General features: G+C 43.6%; 1 protein-coding gene across 1 annotated transcript in view; it reads right to left on the bottom strand.

Annotated features, from left to right (window-relative positions):
- LOC140478531 (anoctamin-7-like) overlaps nucleotides 1–23292 on the bottom strand; it is a 97485-nt gene that overhangs the window by 45812 nt on the left and 28381 nt on the right. The window contains exons 4-9 of the mRNA XM_072571790.1: nucleotides 21953–22134; nucleotides 18547–18654; nucleotides 12978–13114; nucleotides 8219–8276; nucleotides 3707–3817; nucleotides 763–922 (exon numbers count right to left, since the gene is read on the bottom strand). Coding sequence (XP_072427891.1) covers nucleotides 763–922; nucleotides 3707–3817; nucleotides 8219–8276; nucleotides 12978–13114; nucleotides 18547–18654; nucleotides 21953–22134 — 756 coding nt within the window. The remainder of the gene's footprint in view (nucleotides 1–762; nucleotides 923–3706; nucleotides 3818–8218; nucleotides 8277–12977; nucleotides 13115–18546; nucleotides 18655–21952; nucleotides 22135–23292) is intronic.

Here is a 23292-nt window from a genome sequence, read left to right as displayed (position 1 = left end):
TTCATGGAGTCATAGTCATACAACATAGAAGCAGACTCTACAGTCCAACCAGTTCATGCTGACCAGAATCCCAAACTAGTCCCACCTGCCTACTCCTGGCCCATATCCCTCCAAACCTTTCCTATTCATGTACTTATCCAAATGTCTTTTAAACGTTGTAATTGTACCCATATCCACCACTTCCTCAGGAAGTTCATTCCACACACAAACCACCCGCTGTGTAAAGAATTTTCCCCCCATATCTTTTATAAATCTCTCCCCTCTCACCTTAAAAATGTGTCCCTAGTCTTGAAATCCCCCATCCTAGGGAAAAGACAAGCAACATTAAGTCTATCCATACCCCTCATTATTTTATAAACTTCTATAAGGTCACCTTTCTTTATAACTTAAACCTTCCATACGTGACAACGTCCTGGTAAATCGCTTCTGAACCCTCTCCAGCTTAAAAATATCTTTCCTATAACTGGACAACCAGAACTGGACACAATGTTCTAGAACAGGCTCCACCAATGTCCTGCACAACCTCAACATGACTTTCCAACTCCTATACTCAAAGGACTGAACGATATCTGTAATTATGACTGCAGAGTTTTATTCATACTCAACGTTCATGATGGACAAGTGGGTGGAATGCAGGTTGAAGGTTTACAGAGCATACTGTACTCTTTTGGACTGATTTGAGGCTCCCCTTGTGGCACTTGCAGATTTCAATCTCGTTGAAGACAAGAATTAAACTGAAAAGTCACTCATGCAGAACCGTACCTATCCACGCGAAGTAAAATGCAATCTTCTCTCCAAAATAATTCCGGATATGGTCCAGAGGTTGGTACTTGTACCACTTGCCCCAGCGAGCCCAATGCTCATACAGTACCTGCCTACGGCTGAGCTGTTCACCCTGTTCACCCCGAGTCTGGTATGGACCCTGCAGACAAAACCAATGGTGAGGTTAGTGATTACCTAGTTCTTAGCAGTTGCTCAGAGTTTACACCAGCGATGCCTTCCCTCTCCTTGTTATAGTCTTTTACTTTCTCAATTTGAAAGTCAGACTATTTACAGATATGATGTGGAGATGCTGCAGTTGGACTGGTCAAAAATCAAACACCAAGTTATAGAGCAACAGGTTTGCCATGCCTGAGGAAGGGGCAGAGCTCCAAAGGTTGCAAGTTCAAATAAACCTGTTGGACTATACCATGATGTTCATTTGATTTTTGACCTTATTTACAGATAGATTTACTGTGAAGCCAAGTTGAATGCATCTGATTTTGACTCCTGATGCTTCAGAATGTCCTTATAAGACAAATTAGTATTAGGTACTGATTGACAGTGATTTAGAATGTGCCCCCTTATAGCACATCATATCTTCCCTAGTAGTACTCTTCCCTAGGCTCTATGTACCCAGCCAAACCACAAGTGGGAACATTCCCACCATTCCCATGGTTTTGTCTGAGCAACGCCTTTGGTTGGACTGGCCAGGTAAATCTTTCACTTGAGTACTCCCAATAGGGGAGGTCGGACAGTCAGAGGGTGGATGGAGCCACACAGGGCACTGGCTAGCTTTTAGAATTCAAACAGGACACAAATCAGGCAGGCTGATGGATCCCACCTCTTCAATCTTATCCCACATGACTCCAACCGAAACACCTAAGAAGAAAATACCGATCCATGGGCAATTCCCAATGACTCCCTCTGCCTCTTGTTGGGCTTCTGCTCTTTGTTTGTACTCTCACTGCTGTCTTTCTGCTTCTCTCCTCTTTCTTCCTGCTTCTTTACACTTTGGTCATATCTATTCTTTATTCCCTTCCCCCTTCACTATTTCTCTCCAGTTTTTCTTCTCCGTTCCTTTTCTCCTCAGTGTGGTTCCTTTCATCAAACTGCTACAATCAGACACTGACAAGCTCCACAATGCATTATATGGAGCACAGTCCACATTCTAATCTTTTCATTCAAGCCTTTTAATTATGTTCTTGAATACAGAAGCTCCTGTGCAATTTCTTATTGGTCTTAATACTGACTTTGTTATATAGATGGCCCTTAGAGTTTGGGGCTCCTACAAACAGGAAGGTCTTGTTCACATTTAGGTAGCATGGTAGCTTAATGCCAGGGGCCCGGGTTTGATTCCACCTTGGGTGACTGTCTGTGTGGGGTATGCACATTCTCCCTGTGTCTGCGTGGGTTTCCTCCGGGTGCTCCGGTTTCCTCCCACAGTCCAAAGATGTGCAGGTCAGGTGGTTGGCCATTGGAAATTGCCCCTAGTATCCCGTGACAGGCAGGCTGAGTGGATCAGTCATGGGAGATGAGGGGTAGCCGAGATTGGGTGTGATGCTCTTCAGAGGGTCGGTGTGGACTTGATAGGCTGAGTGGCCTGCTTCCACCCTGTAAGGATTCTATATTTATTGAACATTTATCATTTCAAAGAACTCTCTCAGGTCAGTCTTTAGCATTCTCCTTTTCAGGGAGAGTAGGCCCAGCCTGTTTTCGCCTCCCCAATACTTACAACCTCTCAGTCTGACTAAACAAGGCCTTTTCTCACTTTTTCTCCAGTACTTCTATTTCCTTCTAGAATTATCTGCCCAATGGATAGCACCACAACCTCCAGGCAGGTTGAGGGGAATCAAAGCACCTGTTATTGGCCCCAATACAATCTACACAGGCCACCCAGCCAAACTGCACTCACCAACTCCAAACGGGTCTAAATTACTGTGGCAACATACACAGTTCCATGCATCTTGTCACCTGGATAGTGTCGCTGGTGACTCCACATTTCCTCGCCATTCATGTGTATCGGAAGAATTTACAGATTGATAAATGACCTGTTTGACTGTGTTACGAATGCACATTCCCCGGCCTGGATCGGACTTGAACCCAGAGCGTCTGGCTCAGAGACAGGGACACTACCTTCTATTCTCAAAGACCTGACCTACTACCTCTTTCTCCCTTTTGCAATATCTTGGGAACAGTACTGCAAGGGAGGTAAGACATTATATCTAAGTGTAATGAAATGTCCGTGCTTTTGAATTCTATCCTTCTAGAAATGAATCCCCACGCACAGTTTGCCTTATAATCCAATGTTGCTGCTGTAAATAATTAGTGTATCTGCACCGTACCCCATTCAAACTTAGATTTTCAAAGGATTGTGTGCCATCCTTTATTGCTTTTGTCAAAATGAATCAATTCATGCTTATCTACATTGAAACTGTTTGTCAGTTTCACACTCATTTGACAATGTCTGTTAATGCTGTATTATACTTTATGGCAGAATTCCTCAGTCCAGTTGAACCGGTTTGCCCCAGTTGGTGTTCAGTTGTAATGTACAGTATGTCACCTGCAGGAAGGAGGTGGTGTAGAGACAGAGACAATAAACTAGGATTCCAGAACACCCTAGGTTAATGTTCTGGGGGACAGAGATGCAAATCCCACCAGGATTGATGGTGAAATCTGAACTCAATAGAAATCTGGAATTTAAAAAAAACTAACCTAAAGGATGGCCATAAAACTGTCACTAAAACTAAATCCCACCTGGTTCACCTTTAAGGAAGGAAATCTGCTGTCCTTGCCTGGTCTGGCCTACATGTGACTCCAGACCTAGAACACTCTCTGGACAACTAGGGATGAGGTAGACATCCAAATCCCATGAGGTTTTTTTCTTAAAGTATTGGGGTACCCGTGACAGATGTTTGGAACGTAAACAATAAAGCAGTGCTCTTACATCGTGAAGGGGAAAGGCTGCCGTAAACACGTTTGCAGTCAACAGGCCATTGATGCCAATCTGTGCCTTTCGTTGAAGCCCGTACTTAGTCCTTGCTAATATTTCATAAACCTGTCCGAGGAGGGAAGCAACATCAGAATTGATCAAATACATTAGTAAACAAATTAAGACATGACAAGACCCAGTCTCTGAAGGCCCCGCTCCTAGACGGTGGCATGGTGGCTCACGCTGCCTCACAGTGCCAGTCTCCTGGGTTCAATTCCACCCTCGTCCGATTGTCTGAGTGGAATTTGCATGTTCTCCTCGTGTCTGCGTGGATTTCCCCTGGGTGCTCCAGTTCCCCGCGCCCCACCACATAGTCCAAAGATGCGCAGTTTATGATTGGCCATGCTGAATTGCCCATAGTGTCCAGGGATGTGGACTAGCCATGGGAGATACAGGGTCATAGGGTTACGGGCATGGGGTTGGGTCTGGGTGGGATGCTCTTTGGAGGGTTGGTGTGGTCTTGACGAGCTAAATGGCTTCCTTGAATCTAGACAAAAACAGGAAAATCTTTCTAAAACCTGTACAAGGCATTAGTCAGACCACACACACACACACACACGTGCACACACCCGCTGTGAACAGTTTTGGGCCCATTATGTAAGGAGAGACACACTGACACTGGAGGCAGTCCATAGCAACTTCTTTAGGATGATACCAGGATGGAGAGACTGTCTTATATGGAGAGGTTGAGCAGGCTGGGCTTGTACTTATTGGAGTTCATAAGAATGAGAGGAGACCTTACTGAAACATACAAGATTCTGAAAGGTCTTGACATGGAAGATATGGAGAGGTGATTTGCCCTTGTGGAAGAGTCTAGTACCAGAGGGCGTAATCTCAGAATAAGGGGTCATTAATTAATAATAGACACGAGGAGAGATTTCTCTTTGAAGAGGGTAGTGGGTTCTTTAGTGCAGAGGGCCGGATCATTACACATGTTCAAGACTGAGATGGACAGATCTTCAATTAGTAAGAGAATCAAGGGTTACAGAGGGAAAAAAAGAAGCAGGACAGTGAAGTTGAGGATTACTAGATCAGCCACAATCTGATTGAATAGCAGAGCTGGGCTGGATGGGCTACACCTGTTTGTATGTTATAAGGTCATTAAAACCGAGTTCCAAAAAGTCAGACTGAAATCTAATTTAACTTGCACCATTCAGTTTGAACTCTGTGTACATATAATCATCAGATCATCCATGATTTTACTGACTGGTCGACCAGGCTTGAGGGGCTGAAAGGCCTATTTTTCATGGTTTGGCAGAAGCTCCCTGGGACAAGGAAGCTCAATCTCTTCATTTCATTGAGTGAAAAACAGAGATACACACGAGGGAATCAGCACGATGTTTTTTTTTAAGATTCACTACAGTGTGGAAACAGGCCCTTCGACCCAACAAGTCCACACCGACCCTCTGAAGAGCAACCCACCCAGACCCATTCCCCTACATTCCCCCCTGACTAATGTACCTAACACTACGGGCAATTCTCATGGCCAACTCACCTAACCCGCACATCTTTGGACTGTGGGAGGAAACCCACGCAGACACGGGGATAATGTGCAAACTCCACACAATCAGTTGCCCAAGGTGGGAATTGAACCTGAGTCCCTGGTGCTGTGAGGCAGCCGTGCTAACCACTGGGCCACCGTGCCACCCCATAAGCATGGACATCATCTCCCAAGCTCACAAAGCACTGCCCATTATCCGGGACCTTCTAACCCAACCTGAGCATTGCTGTAAAATAAACTGATGTAACACTAAAAGCGAACGTCAATGCTGACAATTTCAACTGAAGTTCCCCATACCAACAGGAAACAAATGTGACTTAGGTATCGCTGAACAAAGTGATGCGTTGCCAAAGCTTTTCACCGGGACAAACAAGAACGAAGGGTTCCAAGGGAGCAACAATTTATACTGTATAAGAGTAGAAGTGATTGGTTATCAAGTGGATTCAAATTGATTGAATCTCCGCCATGGAGAATGCAGCAGGGAGGGAACGGCTTTTCCCAAAGCCTTTGTTTAATTCTGTAAAGACAAGACACTTCTGATTGACTGAGGCATTGCCATGTTAAATGCACAAAGGAGTCGAGTGTTATTACTTGAGAGACTATTGCATGCTGCTACCACTTAGTAACAACACAAGCAGCGCTCTCCAATGCAGGATGATACAATGGTTTTGAGAGGTGTGTTTTGTCCTGGTTTGGGTTTGAAGAGAGGTTTTATGTCAGAGGTACCAAGCTGTCACTGCAAGCCCATAAACAGCATGTGAGGGCCGTGGGGTTGGCTGAGGAATGGGTGGGGCAAGCTCCTACAGGGCCAGGATTTTTAGTTTTAGTTTCTCAGCAGCAGTTGCTAGAGTGTTGAGGCTGGGGTTTGGAAACTCTAGCTCTCCCTGCTACTCTCCCTCTGAGTCTTCAAACATAGAACAGTACAGGCCCTTCGGCACTCCATGTTGTGTCAAACTAGCCTAACCTCCAACCACAGGGGATGAGTGCGGATTTCTCCAGCTTCCTCATTTCCCCTCCCCCCACCTTTTCTCAGTCCCAGCCCTCAGACTCAGCACCGCCTTCTTGACCTGAAATCTTCTTCCCGACCTCTCCATCCCCACCCCCTCTCTGGCCTATCACCCTCACCTTAATTTCCTTCCACCTATCGCATTCCCAACGCCCCTCCCCCAGGCCCTCCTCCCTACCTTTTATCTTAGCCTGCTTGGTACACCTTCCTCATTCCTGAAGAAGGGCTTATGCCCGAAATGTCGATTCTCCTGCTCCTTGGATGCTGCCTGACATGCTGCGCTTTTCCAGCAACACATTTTTAAGCTCTGATCTCTAGCTTCTGCAGTCTTCACTTGCTCCTAGTTGATTTTAACCTACACACCCTTGACTGTACTAACATTTCCTCTTGATGTTTTTCCTCCTGGACTGGATGAATTGTCTGTGAGACAATCTATTTTTTTCCTGGACTTGCCTTTGTCAAAGGAATGTTTATGGGATGTTACTATATTGGATCAGTTCATTAGTGGTAGGTAATAATTTATTATTCTGTTAAGTTTCTAAATGAGCTGTTATTCCAATTTCTTCTTTCTTAAGTTGTACCTTACCTGTAGTGTATGAATATAGTATGTTCTGCTGCAAATTTGGTAGTTTAACCAATCAAATTACACTCGGAATGCAACGCCTTACATTTGCCTTTAAGTTAAGAAGAAGTCAGGGTCTAGGCTATCTTCGTAATATATTTTGAGGGGCAGGTTCTAAGTTTGCTCACTGAGGTGGAAGATTTGTTTTCAGACGTTTCGTCACCATGCTAGGCAACACCATCAGTGAGCCGCCAGTGAAGCGCTGGTGTTCTGTCCTGCTTGCTATTTATCTGTTTTGGTCTGTACAGATCGGTGATATCATTTCTGGTTCTTTTTCTGAGACATTGGTAAATGGGGTCCAAATCAATGTGTTTGTTAATGGAGTTCCATTTTGAATGCCAGGCCTCTAGGAATTCCTGTGCGTGTCTCTGTTTAGCCTGTCCTAGGATGGATGTGTTGTCCTAATCAAAGTGGTGTCATTCTTCATCTGTATGTAAGAATACTAGTGATAGTAGGTCATGTCTTTTGGTAGCAAGTTGGTGTTTGTATATCCTGGTGGCTAGGTTTCTGCCTGTCTGTCCAAGGTAGTGTTTGCTATAGTGTGCAGGGTATTTTGTAAATGTTGTAAATTTTGTAAACCTTCTCAAAAATTGCAAATATTTTGAGGGGGTTTGGTCTGGCCCATAACAACTAACAGGATACTGCCATCAAACCAAAAAGATGAGTGGCCTACAACACTGTGTGGCATATGAGTTTCAGTGCCAGTGTGATGCCAAGTTTATAAATCCTAGGTCTTCCAGCTGTTGCGATATACCAAACAGCACCTTTGCAACAGACAGAATACTGGCATACTCAACCAGCCATGCTTGCAAATCTCAAACAGTGTCCAACATTAAATCTGATCATCTGGTTGGACAGCAATAACCGAATAATATTGAGTGTGCAAAGAATTGCTTTTACAATCAATTTAAGATGATCAGTCAAGCTTGCATTGATGCTTGATAGAAGCTACATACATTCACATGCAGGGCCCTGTTCTCTGCAGGTAAGAAGAACCAAATATTGTGCCTTCTTCAATTAAACAAGAGCTTGGGGGACATCTGTTCTCATTTCCATGACAACACTTTAACCAATCAGAGATTATTCGCCAACCAATCAGCAACCGTTTCCTCATGTAATGTAAATTGTTATTCCTTTTAAAATGTGGCATTCTTGCATCAGTCCTGAACAGTGCAACGTGAAAAGCTTCAATATTCTCTTTGCCTGCAGCAATACTCAAGTCCTGAATTACCAAGTTACTTAATGAGTTTAAATTAAAATCTCCCCAAATGAAGACACACAACCATAGTAACTAATACAGTGCATGGTTCCCTGAGGGAAAGTTTACCCAGTACTCACGATCTGATGCCTCTGTGTGTTGGTGAAGAAGTCCTCCTTGTTCTTATTATTTAAGTACCTGCACAGGAAATATCTCCAGTAAATATCTTCAATAATTCATTCTTCCAAATTTGCCAAAGTTGCGAAAACACTCGACATATGAGTCCAAGAAGAAAACAGCACACAAGCGCCTAGCAATGGCCATCTCCAACAAGAGACAATCTAACCACCACCCCTTGACATTCAATGGTGTTACCATCAATGAATCCCTCATTTTTAACATCCTTGGGATTAGCATTGACCAAAAACCCAACTGGACCCGTCATATAAACACAGTGCCTACGTGAGCAGGTTGGAGGTTCGGAACACTGTAGCAAGCAACTCACCTGCTGACTCCCCAAAACATTTCCACCACCAACAAGGCAAAAGTCAGGAGTGCGATGTGATATGTGGCGATCCAACAACACTCAAGAAGCTCGACGCCATCCAGGACAAAACAGCCTACTTGATTGGTACTACACCCACCAGCATTCACTAAACAGCATCTCTGTTTACAAGGTGCAGTGCAGAAATTCACCAAGTCTCCTTTGACATCACCTTCCAAACATGCATGCCCTCTCCTAGGCCACACTGGACAGTGATAGATCTTCCCCAGTAAGGTGAAATTCCCATCCATGAAGAGCTACTGGCCAAACAGTGGTTGGTAATTGTATTGAGCAGTAGTGCCATCAGGGAGGTGGTGGCTGCTCTCGGTACTGCACCCACATGAACTCATTATCCTGGTAGAAGAACATAAGAAATAGGAGCAGCAATATACCATTTAGCTCTTGAGGTCTACTGCGCCAGTCTACCATGGCTGACCTACGCCAGGCCTCCACTCCTCTCTGATGCCAATTCAACATTGCCCTCAACTTCTCGTGTTCTGGACCAGGCCAGAACCCCTCAAAATATTTCAAGTAGGTAGCCCAGGTCCTAATTTTGCTAGTTGTTTTAAGCAGGTGTAAAGTGGATATTCCAGGAGAGAATCAGCTGGTCAAATCACCTAGTTTTAAACAAAACAATTTATTTACAAGATTACTGAATGAAACACAAAGAACAGAAAGCAGAATACCGAATAACTTAACCTATCCGAAAACCCAACAGACTATCCCAACTTAATGATGCTGTTCCAAATACTTGCAACAATCCCCATAAACACCCTTTGGCACAAAAGGTAGAATCAAACACAGGGTCTTACAGGGGAGAAGTCAGAGGGAAAGCACCAGCATGGACCTGCTTCTTTGGGTCCAGCGGCTTTTTTCCACACTACTGCGAGAAAAAAAACAAACCAGAGAAAAGCAGAGCAGGGGAGAACTGGCTACTCCCATTTCAGTGCACAATGATTATTTTTTTTAAACTTGAAAGCCTTCTGCCTGAGACAGTATCTGATTGCCTTTATTAAATTGGCCCTAAAATCCCTCAACTCCAGACTTTTCGAAGACTGTGTCATTTACAACCTCTCCGGAAAAAAAAAGCCAAGGACAATATAACCTTGTTAAAGGAGCAGTTTCGTCAGACTCGACATTTCAAAAATCTCTCTCCTTCCATCCATTCCCGCTGCCTTGGGAAAGCTGCCAACATACTCAAAGACCCCTCCCCACCCTAGTTCTACTCTCGGCCACCCTCTTCTGTTGGGCAGAAGATATAAACGCTTGCATACATGTACGAACAGATTCAAGAACAGTTTCTTCCCTGCTGCTATCAGACGTTTGAACGGACCTCTCAAATATTAATCTGACATGTCTCTCTCTGCCCCTTCTCCGTGGCTGTAACACTGTGTCCTGCACTCTGTATGGTAGGATTGGCCTGTATAGGACGCAAAACACCCCTTTTCACTGTATTGCAGTACACGTGACAACAATAAATCAACCAGATTTTTAAATACTTTTCTGATGAACCTTCACAAATCTCTGGAGTAGAGAATGTCAAACAGTCCCTTCTCGCTGAGTGAGAAATTTCCTCACATCTCAGTTTTAAATGAACATCCCCTTTGTCTGTAACTATGCCCCCTGGTTGGAGAGAGTCCCCCCCCCCCCCCACCAACAGTTAAAACCTCTTCTCAACATCTATTCTGACAACCCTCTTCAGAATACTGTGGGTTTCAATAAGACCACCCCGCATTCTTCCAACGTCTAATGATTAACAGCCAAACCTGTTCTTGATAAGTCAACCCTTTCATCCCAGGGATAAGCCCAGTGAATCTCTTTCACATTTCTGTGCCTTTACTCCCTGCTAGAGGATACAATCACGCCACCCTAAAGTACAGAGGCATTGACACCAGTGACCAGAAGGAGAAAGTTGTCAACACTCAACAAGGGATTCCCTGATCCATCAAGGCACAAGCCACTTCAAGGCTCAGTGACTCCGCCATGAGGTGCAACAATGGCCCCAGGAAGAGGTAGGAAGCCAACCCCAGACTGCGGATTCAATTTCCCTGTGTCACAGTCCACTCCCACTGCAGAAAAGTTTGTAAATCCAAAGTTCCTCAGTCATCTGAAGACTCATCTAACCTGACAAAGAATAGACTCAATTTTGAGGGACTACTGCCAGTGACAACAACAAGACCTAGTATTGTCAGTGATGATGAGGCCTAGTATTGTCAGTGATGGCGAGGCCTAGTGTTGTCACTGATGACGAGGCCTAGTATTGCCAGTGATGACAAGGCCTAATGTTGCCAGTGATGACAAGGTCTAGTGTTGTCAGTAGTGATGAGCCCAAGGGTCGTCACTGATGACAAGACCTAGTGTTGTCACTGATGACGAGGCCGAGTATTGTCAGTGATGACGAGGCCTAGTATTGTCACTGATGCCCGGGGTGGGACAAAGGCTTGTCACAGAGGAGTGTTCAGCCACGAGGGAAGACAGGGTCACTATCAATGTTTCCAATGCCAGGTCCCTCAAGCAGCTGCAGTATGCCTGCGAACGAGGATATTCCCCTCCCAAACTGACCCTCTGGAAGCCAGAAGCAACACCCCATAGTTTACTTATCATGCTTGTCCCACCCCCCTAACCCCCACCCCACATACAAGTCTGGGTTAATACTAGCTGTAACAGGATAAGGCCCTCAAGTGCTCATTAACTTTCAAACTGGAGGGACTCAGTTGGCAGCCTCCTCTGTGTGTACCCGCCACAGACATCACCAGGGTGGAGATGGGAAGAAGGGGTAGAAGGTCACCCCACCCACCATTCTGCTATCATTAAATACCCTCTGCCACCAAACACGCCACAGCGGAGGGCATTTAATTCTGCACCCCACCCTCCACATCTTTAAATAGCATCATGGGTAAAATGCATCACATGATTTCACAGGAATATTACTGAATTACATTTGACTCCAACATACATTAGAAGATATTAAGACAGTTGAGCAACAGCTTGGCCAAAGGCCTAAGTTTTGAAAAATGAGGGAAAAGAGAGAGAAAGAGATGGAGAGGGAGAGGGAGAGGAGAGAGAGGAGATTAGGAAAAGGGAGGGGAAATCTGGAATTTAAGGACTAGGTAATTGAATCAGGAATGCTCAGAAGGTTGGAGATAGAGGAGCATGGAAGTTTCAGAAGATGTAACACATATCAATTTTCGGAAGGCTCACTGGCACTACCACCTCAGAGCACCAGGGTCCCAGGTTCGATTCCACCCTCAGGCGACCAACTGTGTGTGGAGTTTGCACATTCTCCCCATGTCTGCATGGAGTACTTTAGGGTGCTCCAATCTCCTCCCAAAGCCCAAAGATGTGCAGGTCAGGTGGATTGGCCAGGGGAAATGCAGGGTTACGAAGCCAGGGTGGAGGTCTGGGACTGGGTAGGATGCTCTTTGGAGGTTTGGTACAGATTCGATGGGCTGAATGGCCTCTTTCCACACCATAGGGATTCTATGATTCTAACCCACAGCAAATCAATCCACCCTCACCCAACATAGTCTGACAGAACACAAAAAACCAGAACGTAGAACAAACAGAGATATATGAGGTTCATTCACAAGACTAACATGCTTGTGCCCTCTATGGAGATGGGAATGTTTAGATTTTACTGTAAATATATTAACACATGTTGCCCTAACATTATCATTGTAAACATCTTTATTAGGCCATTTCTGGGATGTTTGATTCACCCATAGAGATTCAAGATAAACTTTTGTAATTTTCCCTCAAGGTAATTTTTCAAGCCCTGAAATCAGGTATTTGTCTTTTTAACTTTGTGTCTTGTTTTTCTGTAAAGCTGTAATGTAACTTTCATTTTCTTCAGTTTTCTATTCTGTAATTAAGGATTGTACCTAAGTACCTTTGTAACCTAAGATGGATGGCACTATAAGCGACAACTTATAAACTTTTCACTGTACTCATTTGAGTACATGTGGCGATAAAGCTAATTCAGTCATTCATCGGTCTAGTAAATCCGTGGTATATCATGGCTGAATATTCCCAAACTGCACTGAATGTCCAGGTGAGCTCTGATCAAGGTTCTGTAACCTCACCTCCTTCTCTTGATATTCCACTCCCCAGCACCCTGATCAATTTTTATCCCCAAACTAATAGATTATTTATTGCTTTGCTGCTTGAGAGAGCTTGCTGTGCACAAATTGGCAGCTTTGTCTCCAACATTGCAACCATGACTTTACTTCAAAGCAATTCATTAGCCATAAGGTGCTTTTGGATAACGTAAGGTCATGAAAGGCGTTATAGGAATGCAGTTCCTCCTTCCTTGAGAGGGTGGCCTGACAACCTAATAGAGTTGAATTCATACAGACCTTTCTAACTTGGAGCGTCGGAACGGGCAGGTGTAATACTCCAGAGGGGTGCTCGGAAAGTCTTCCGACATGATGTTGTGGATCCCCAGCTTCGAGAGCAAGTCCTCTGACCAGTTGGAGTGAGAGTTTACAGAGGCCTGAAAGGAACAGTAAGTCCAGGTCAGTGAAGCTGCAGCTGTGTCGGAAACCTCCACCCTCGGTTGAGTCAGCCTCCGAAACAATTGTCCATAAAGCTCAGGTCAGGAGTTTTGTGCTAATGATCACTTGTTATCCAAGCTGATACTGTTCCTTTTTGTTCTTTGAACCACTATTATTGTCAACTAGCCTTTTATGTGGCCCTTCACCAAACACTTTCTTAAAGTCGACCAACATCCACTGTAACTCCTTCATCAGACCTTTTCTGTTCCTTCACCAAAACAAAATCAATTAGTCCAACACAATCTGCCTTTTACAAATCAAGGCTGGTGATCTATATTTAACTTATGTTTGATGATTCTTTTTTTCCTGATGATTGTTTCTAAATCCTTACCTATTACCGGCATTAAATTGACTGTAGTTATTATGCATACCCTTAAATCCTTTCTTGAGCAAGTGTGTCACATTTTCCCTTCCACATCCTCTGTCACCCACGCTGTTATCTAGAGAAGATTGAAAGATTATGACCAGCACTTCTGCTACGTCAGTTTTCAGTTCTTTTGGTGACCTGGGAAGCAAGGCATCTGAATCCAGCAACTTATCCACTCGATAGTTTGTCAGGTTGGAAATATAGGTCCCTTTAAGGGTTAACCAGGGCAGCTACAGAGCTGACTGAGAATAGCTGATGCTTAGTGGATTTGGTGGAGAGAGAGTGTTTGAGAGAGATGGGCACCACAATATTTCCCCATCCAACTCCATTTAATTTAGTGCCTCCTCACTTTCCTTCTTGTTAGTTATTGGCACAGAATTTGTTGTTTGTTTTATTTCGTTAGCATCGTGATTTGGCAATGGGTTAATAATAAAGATTGACTTCAGAATTGAGAGGGCTGGCTTATGGGGAGAGATTGAGTAGACTAGGACTATACTCACTGGAATTTAGAAGAATGAGGGGGTATTCTTATAGAAACGTGCAAAATTATGAAGGGAATAGGTGAGATAGAAGCAGGGAAGCTTGTTTCCACTGACAGGTGAAACTGGAATTAGGAGGAAGAGCCTCAAAATAAGGGGGGGGTGGGAAACAGATGTAGGACTGAGTTGAGAATAAACTTCTTCACCAAAAGGATTGTGAAACTGAGGAATTCTCTGCCCAGAGAAGCAGTTGAAGCTACCTCGTTGAATGTTTTTCAGACAAAGATAGATAGGCTTTTGAAAAGTAAAGGAACTAAGGTTATAGTGAGCAGGCGGGTAAGTGGAGCTGAGTTCATGAGAAGATCAACCATAATCTTATTGAATGATGGAGCAGGCTCAGTGGGTCAGACAGCCCACACCTGCTCCTATTTCTTATGTTCTTAAAGCGCCGGGTTCCTTAGCATTCCTTTATTTTTGTTAATGTTGCATCAGCCCTGGTGGGCAGTGTTTATAATGTTCATTTGTTGATTATTTGGGTCAATTGGTAGTGTGCTTTCAAAAGAAAAAGCGTTGGGTTCCTCTCTACTGTGGGGAGGTTTGGCTTCTAGACAGGGAAAGGGTCCAGAAGGAAAAGGTGGAAACTGTTGTCTGTGCTAAACAATAGATTTACAATAAAACCTCTGTAAATCTCTGAAAGTCTTTTGCTGCCTAATCATGGTCTGTTAAACATAGCCATCCCAATGCAGTGCATCTGTCCTCCCAATTTTTACCACATCTACACCAGCTCCATGTTAATCTTTATTTGGAGGGCTGGAATGCAAAAAGGGGCGAAAGTTACATTCGAGTTGTACAGATTTTTGGTTGAACCACGTTCTGGGCACCACGTTGCAGGAAGGATATATTAGCCTTAGGGGGATTGAACCACGAATACATCAGAAACACAACAGACTTAAAATGTCTATGGTGACCCGGGAACAGCACAGTAAGATAATAAACATATTAGTTCACGTGACCTGGTGACCCTTAACATGAAAGCAGTACCAACAGGAAGTTGAGAATGAAGCTCTGTGCTGACAGACAGAAAGGAGAGCTACTGATGCAAGTAGGGGAGCTGGAGGGTGAAGATGGTCAGTGAAGAGATGCAGACACAGAGAGAAAGTGGAAAGGGACAGAAAGAGGAACATATTAAGCAAAATGGCTCCTAGAAAGAGGTCAGTTTTTCTGTTTGGCATAAAGTGAGATAGGAGCTTTGGAAGTACCGGGCGAAGAGAAAGAACAGAACTTAAACCCACAAAGCTGTGTGAATTGTTCAGAGATGCTGATGTATATTTTCCCAGACATAGGTAAATGGTGAATGGGGACATTATTGGTTGGCTGGTTGGAAGGGAACTCTTAAAAGTTACACAATCAGGATATCATGACATTAGGGAGAGAACATTTTGTTGAGACACTCACTATCTCTGCTTTATTTTTCCCAATTTTCTTTTGCTAGAATTAAGAGTTGAACGTTGGACAGCTGCAAGTTTTAAAAGAAAAGAAAACAAATGCAGATGTTTGCTCCTGGGAACTGGCTGGAAGATATTGCAACTTAGGGTCCGACTCCTGAACCAGGAGGCCCAGGTTCAAGCCCCACCTGCTCCAGAATGTGTGTGCTACATCTCTGAACAGTTTGATTAGAAGAATAGGTTTAAAAAAAGAAAGACAATGCAACTTAATTATTAATTTAAACAAAATGAAGATGATTCAGCATTGAGTGCTATTATTCCAAGGGCTGGCAGCTGATTAGATGTTGAGTTGGTCAATCAGGGAGGTTAGATTAGATTGTATTACAGTGTGGAAACAGGCCCTTCGGCCCAACAAGTCCACACCCATACCCCTACATTTACCCCTTACCTAACACTATGGGCAATTCACCTGACCTGCACATCTTTGGACTGTGGGAGGAAACTGGAGCACCTAGGGCAAACCCACGCAGACACAGGGAGAACGTGCAAACTCCACACAGTCAGTCACCTGAGGCGGGAATTGAACCCGGGTCTCAGGCGCTGTGAGGCAGCAGTGCTAACCACTGTGCCACTGTGCCGCCCACAATCTGATGCTAACCAGCGAACCACAGAGAATATTGATGACAAAAGAGAAAACAAAGATGCAGAGTGATTTTGGAAGCTTTGGGACTGGCTGTTGCTTTCACTCTAGTTTTCTGTCCAGTTAAAGAGCTGTTGAATATTCTGACAAAAGAATTCTAGCCTGTAAGAAATAAGTACAAGTCTACTGAAACTGTTTGTATTCCAATGACTTTGAAATTAAGTTTCCAGTTCCATGATTGTAAATAACTCATTATCCCAGAATTACATAAATGCTTGGTATTATCATTTGAAACTGTTTTATTGAACTGGCAAATTACAATTCTTATATTTTCTTCTTAATTTATCCTTTAACCGTGATGGTGTTTCAGTCTGTGTGTATGAGAATTGGGTTATGAACAAAGAAGATGGGTTTTAAATCATAAATATTAATTAGAGTATCTTGTTGTTTAGCTTTGTCCTGCTAAAGTTACAGTATTAATAATAAAATGTTGATTGCTGTTTAAGTTATAAACTTGGTGTTCAAGTTCTCTTGCTTGTAAAGACTGGTTAGGAACAATTGGACAAATTGAGAGACATTGAATGTTTTAATTTCACTATGTTGTGAATCCAGTGTTAGTGAGGGTAGACCTAGTTTGACTTGCTAACCCCAGATCGTAACAGTTTGTGGATGTGAACCTTGCTGATAGCAATCATACCGAAAATTGAAGGCGAAAGCTCTTGTCAGATAGGACTCTGACCGACCCAGTGTGAGTAATTAACAGCACATTATGGAAATGTGACTCTGTGTAATACCATGTCTGGTGAAGGAAGATATCTGTGTTTGTGAGAGTGATACTTTTGTTTTATCGATTTTATTAAAAGTGAGATTTACCTTCATATATGAAGAAGTATATGTGTTATTTCATTTCGATTCTGATTTATTTGAAGGCAATAATCTAATTGGCATTTTCTTTTCTCTGGTGTCATTTTGTAAATGTAATTATTTTGGTTCATGGTTCCCTCACAGTGATGGTAACAGGTTAATGAGGGCCACTGTCAAACAAAAGGCATCTATGCCACTGTGGGTGGCACGGTGGCACAGTGGTTAGCACTGCTGCCTCACAGCGCCAGAGACCTGGGTTCAATTCCCGCCTCAGGCGACTAACTGTGTGGAGTTTGCATATTCTCCCCGTGTCTGCGTGGGTTTCCTCCCACAGTCCAAAGATGTGCAGGTTAGGTGAATTGGCCATGCTATATTGCCTGTAGTGTTAGGTAAGGGGTAAATGTAGGGGTATGGGTGGGTTGTTTTCAGTGGGGCGGTGTGGACTTGTTGGGCCGAAGGGCCTGTTTCCACACTGTAATCTAATCTATTCTCTTAAGTATAGAAGCTTCAGGAGTGATCAAGTTTACAACGGTTAAAGGATTTTATACAGTAGATAATAAGAAACTATTTCCTTTGGTGCGACAGAGTTTAATTTATCTAAGTGTGAGGTGCTGCATTTTGCAAAGGAAAATCAGGGCAGGACCTATACACTTAATGGTAAGGTCCTAGGGAGTGTTGCTGAACAAAGAGACCTTGGAGTGCAGGTTCATAGCTCCTTGAAAGTAGAGTCACAGGTAGATAGGATAGTGAAGAAGATGTTTCATATGCTTGCCTTTATCGGTCAGTGCATTGAGTACAGGAGTTGGGAGGTCATGCTGCAGCTGTACAAGACATTGTTTAGGCCACTTTTGGAATACTGCATTCCATTCTGGTCTCCCTCCTATAGGAAGGATGTTGTGAAACTTGAAAGGGTTCAGAAAAGATTTACAAAGATGTTGCCAGGGTTGAAGGACTTGAGCTATAGGAAGAGGCTGAATAGGCTGAGGCTATTTTCCCTGGAGCGCTGAAGGCTGAGGGGTGACCTCAAAAGTTTATAAAAGCATGAGGGCCATGGATAGGGTAAATAGGCAAGGTATTTTCCCCAGGGTAGTACAGTCCAAAATTAGAGGGCATAGGTTTAAGGTGAGAGGAGAAAGATTTAAAAGGGACATAAGGGGCAACTTTTTCTCCAAGAGGGTGGTGTGTGTATGGAACGAGCTGCCAGAGGAAGTGGTGGAGGTTGGTACAATTACAACATTTAAAAGGCATCTGGATGGGTATAAAAAGGAAGGGTTTAGAGGGATATGGGCCAAATGCTGGCAAACGAGACTGAATTAATTTAGGATATCCAGTCGGCATAGGCGAGTTGGACTGAAGGGTCTGTTTCCATGCTGCACAGCTCTTTGACTCTGTGACCAGAACAATTCATGCCAGGTTTTGGATAAACAACTTTTTTCAATTTAACCGGAAATACTGGAGGAAGGTGAAGCTCAGCAACATGAGTCCTACTGTCTTCAGGAAAGACTGGGACCAAAACTAGGCTTGAAGGTAATTAAAGTAAGTAAAGATTGAGCCTGTCCACAGATAATTCACCAACCTGCAGTGGGACGCGTAGCTTCATGTCCTCAGCATAAAGACACAGTATCTTCCATGGAACGCTCAGCAAAATGTAATGGATTCGGTGCTTCTCATTCTGTGTCTCATGCTGTGGAGATAAATCCAGTCAATGACCAAGCAATCTCCACAATCCTCTTTGTCCTCCTCCAGTACTGGCTTCTGGAGAATGCCCCCATTTTAATCTCTTTATCACTGGGGTCTACGCCGACCATTCTCAACTGAATTCAGAGCCAGTGTGATGCTAGTTATAAACTTCGGTTGTTTAATGCCAAAGATGGGCAAATTGTACCAGACAGCTTTTCTCTTCAGCTGTTCGCAACTGACTGTACCCAACTAGCCCATTCCTGAAAATCCCAAACAGTGTCCAACTTTAGGCGTTATTCCATAATAGGACAATGTTTGCTAAATAATCCCGAGTGTGTCAATAATTACACTGACAGCTGATTTGGGATTGTCAGTCAGGGTTCACAGCGTGACTCAATTGCATGTACTAGAAGCTACCTATATTAATACATAGTGTTATGGTCCAGATCAGACCCCCTCAAAATATATTAAGAAGGTAGCTTAGACTCTAACATTTTCTTATTTTGAAGCTAAATGTGAGGTGCTGTATTCCAGATGAAATTTGATTGGCCAAACTACTCGAGATTAAGCAAAACATAATTTATTTGATCACTAGAGTTAAAATACAACAAAAGAAAGAGGAACTTTGAATAACAACTCTATAGGAAAACTTAACAGAATAATAGATTATTTTACGACTAAACAGCAACTGTTCTAATATAGTAACATCCCATAAGCACACAGGTGGCAAAATGGCAAATTCAGAGGACAGATTGTCTTACATGCAGTTCTCTAATCCAGGAGGAAAGAAAATCAAAAGACAATTCTGAAAGACAACTCAGAGACAGAGAGTGTTGCAGTCGAGAGAGATTCACTGCCTTCCAACCCTGCTGAGACCCAGCAACAACTGCTGAAAGATTAGTTAAATATTCTGGATGTGTGAGAGCTTCACCACAATCACTCAGGATGCTTCTATTGTTCCAACTTTTAAAAAAAACAAGGCCTCACAGGTGTTTATCTTCTCACAATCTGCTCAACACCTGTTTCCCCCAATCTCTCTCTTTAAAGGAAAAACAGGACAAAACACACCTCTTAAAGCCACAATATCATCACAAAAGTCCTGTTCTTTGCAAATAGAAAGATGTACTGCACCTGTTTCAACTCAACAAGATCATCAGTGGTCCATTTCTCAGGGCAATGCCTTGACCAGTCAAAGTCACCCCGCCTAGCTCAAATTTAAACAAACAAGTCCCCATAAAGGAGCTGAACACATAACTGGTTGGCTGTTCTGTGCAGTATGGAGACAGCTATCAGATGAAAATTGTTTGTTTTTAATTGATCCTAACTGGGCCTAACTGGCAAAGCCAACATTTGTTGCCCATTCCTAGTTCCCCTTGAACTGAAAGGCTCGCCAGGCTATTTCAGGACACAATTAAGAATCAACCACAATGGTGTGGGTCTGAAGTCACATGAAGGCCAGATCAGGTAAAGGTGGCTGATAAGAAAAGCCGTGAGTCAGGGATATATGTCTTTATGACAATTGATGACCGTGTAATGGTCAACATTAACTCAGATTAGTTTTCAATTCCAGAGTTATTCATTAATTGAATTTAAATTCCACCAGCTGTCTTGATATATCTTGTCTTCAATATTAAACTGAGGCTCTACCTTTCTGTTCAAGTGCATGGGAGTAGAGAGCTCCCCCTGCTGTCAATGTGGGGCAGCAGTCATCACTCATTCAGTGTATGTAGAGAAAGGGTAGTCTAGGCAGGCTATCAGGAAATGGCGAGGGGCTGACAGCTCTGAATTCCCTGCAGAGTTGGGGGAGAGAGGGAAAAGGGACAGAGAACATAAACTTAAAACAAAATTTAGAAATGGTTAACTCCGGAATTTCAAAACTGAACTCAGCATGTATTAAAGATGATGAGGTTCCTTGTGAATTGATCACGGGAACTAGTGAAGTGGCAGCAAGTAAATTCAAGCTGGTTAAAGGACCAGGGTGTAAAAGGAGAGATTATGCTCTCTGCAAGTTTAAACAATGTTAGAATGGATGTTTACGTTGAGCCCGCTGTACCTGTTAATAGTGTTCTTTGTATGCTGAAGAAAGAAATAAAAGCATTGATCCTCAAGTCGCTCTCTGCACTGGGTGGTGCTCCTCCAAGCAGCAGAAATATTCTTTTTACAAACCTCCTGCTGGGAACAGCAACTCACCTTCTGAAATATCTCATGCAATTCTTGCTCTGTTGTTCCATAAACCATGCAAATAGGCAAGATATGCAAAACCAGGTGGAGAATAATCCCCTCGAGCTGATGATTTGCTTAGGGAGAGGCAAGGCCATATATTTATTGAGATAACAACACCAGTGGGTTCCAAGTGAACTGCGCCAAGCATGTTCCTTTATAGATGAACAAATTAGCAGGAGAAGTAGGCCATTCAGCCCTTCAAACGTGTGCCTCCATTCAAATGGCTCTACTTCTCCAGGGGGCTAAGGGAATTTGGCATGTCCACAGTGACTCTGACCAAGTTTTGTCCAGATGCATCACAGATTGGTATGGCAACTGAAGGCTACAAGAAATTACAGAGAGCTGTGAATGCAGCCCAGTCCATCACATAAACCAGCCTTCCTTCCATTGACCCCAGCTGCATCGGGAAAGCAGCCAACACAATCAAAGAGCCTTCCCACCCAAGTTAGACACTTTTCCACACTCTTCCATTGGACAGAAGATACAAATGTTGGAATACACGTACAAACAGATTTAAGAACAGCTTCTTCCCTGTTGTTATCAGACTTATGAATGGATGTCTCATATATTAGAGTTGATCTTTCACTGCACCTTCACTGTAACTGTAACACAATATTCTGCTTTCTGTTCTACTACCCTGATGTACCAGATTATTACACATCTGTTTGTGTTTCAAATTCCATATTTCCATCCGTCCTCGATAACCTTTCATTCCCCGCCTACCAAGAATCTATCTAATTCTGCCTTAACTATAATTAATGATCCATAATGTTGTGGTTTAGGCTATTCTTGACTAAACAACGGAGTCAAAGAGTATTATTATGAGGAAACAGGAAAACGGTGTCATGACCACAACCAGATCAGCCATGACCTTTCAAATGGTATAGCAGGCTTAAAGGGGCTGAATGGCCCTGATCTTAATTTGTATGTTTGCATGACCTACCCTTCCCCCCCGCCACTCCTATACTGTCCCCTCCCAATGCCCTGCTCCTTGATCTGTGCTCTCTAACAAACCTACTCTCTCCTGACCTTCCTACCTTCTCCCACAAACAATTCCCTCCCCCCCCATCCCAACCTACCATTTCCATGAGCAGGCCATTCCTCCCAAGGTTATCTAGAAATTTATTTCTCCATCTCGTCTCCTGGGCTAGTTTTGTGGTTACTTTCGCTTCCTGGTGTGTTTCACTAGCACCGTCCACATTTTCTGCTCCCACGCTCTCAGGCAGCTTCTGTAGCTCCTCTTCCCACACAAGGACAAAATCTGGAATCAATGTCAAAGAACACAAAAGTGTTTTAATCTCTCCTGTCTCCCTGCCAGGTTTTGTTCAATGTTCAAATCGTCTCCGCTGAACCCTCCAGGTTGAACAGCAAAAGTTGGGACTGAAATATCCAACTCGCTCAATCAGAAGCTAAATGTCAGCTCTCAGGCTGGTGGCATCAATCAGTTTACAGCTAGCTCAAAATCTACCACTAAACCGCAGAAACATGTCAACGTCACGTGGCACAAGCAACATGGGAAACATAACTGTTGCAAAAGTGGAGCAGAAGCATTTTACATTAGACTGGAATTAAGGAGCATTCTCATAACCAAAGTAAAGGAAGCTTTTCTCTGACCCTGGTCATAGAATCATACAGCAGAGAAACAGACCCTTTGGTCCAACTCGTCCATGCCGATTACCTTTCCCAAACTAAACTAGTCCTATTTGCCTGCATTTGGCCTATATCCTTCTAAACCTTTCCTATCCATGCACCTGCCCAAATGTCTTTTAAATATTGTAACTGCGCCTGCACCTACCACTTCCTCTGGCAGTTTATTTCATACACGCACCACCCTCTGTGTGGAAAAAGTTGCCCCTGAGGTCCCTTTTATATCGTTCCCCTCTCTTTAAACCTATGTCCAAAACCTCAAGTTTGGACTTCGCAACCCTGGGGAAAGACCGTGGCTATTCATCTTATCTATTCTCTCAAAGGTCCCCCCTCAACCTCCTATATGCTTGGGAAAAATGTCCCAGCCTATCCAACCTTTCCTTATAATTCAAACCTTACAGTCCCAGTAACATCCCTGTGAATCCTTTCTGCACCCTTTCCAGTTTAATGACATTCTTCCTATAGCAGGGTGACCAGAACTGTGTGCAGTATTCCAAAATTGGCCTCACCAATGTCCTGTGCAGCTGTAACATGGCGTCCCAACTTCTCAATGCTCTGACTCATGAAGGCAAGCGTGCCAAATGCCTTCTTCACCATGCTGTCTTTCCCTGATGGTTCTTTCAAGGAACCAAGTACCTGCACCACTCGGTCTCTCTGTTCAACAACATTCCCCAGGGTCTAGAGTAGAGAGGTGCTGGAAAAGCACAGCAGTTCAGGCAGCATCCAAGGAGCTCCTTGGATGCGGCCTGAACTGCTGTGCTTTTCTAGCACC

This window comes from Chiloscyllium punctatum, chromosome 6 (genome assembly GCF_047496795.1).
Source record: "Chiloscyllium punctatum isolate Juve2018m chromosome 6, sChiPun1.3, whole genome shotgun sequence".
Taxonomy (NCBI): domain Eukaryota; kingdom Metazoa; phylum Chordata; class Chondrichthyes; order Orectolobiformes; family Hemiscylliidae; genus Chiloscyllium; species Chiloscyllium punctatum.
This window is presented reverse-complemented; position numbering and strand designations above follow the sequence as displayed.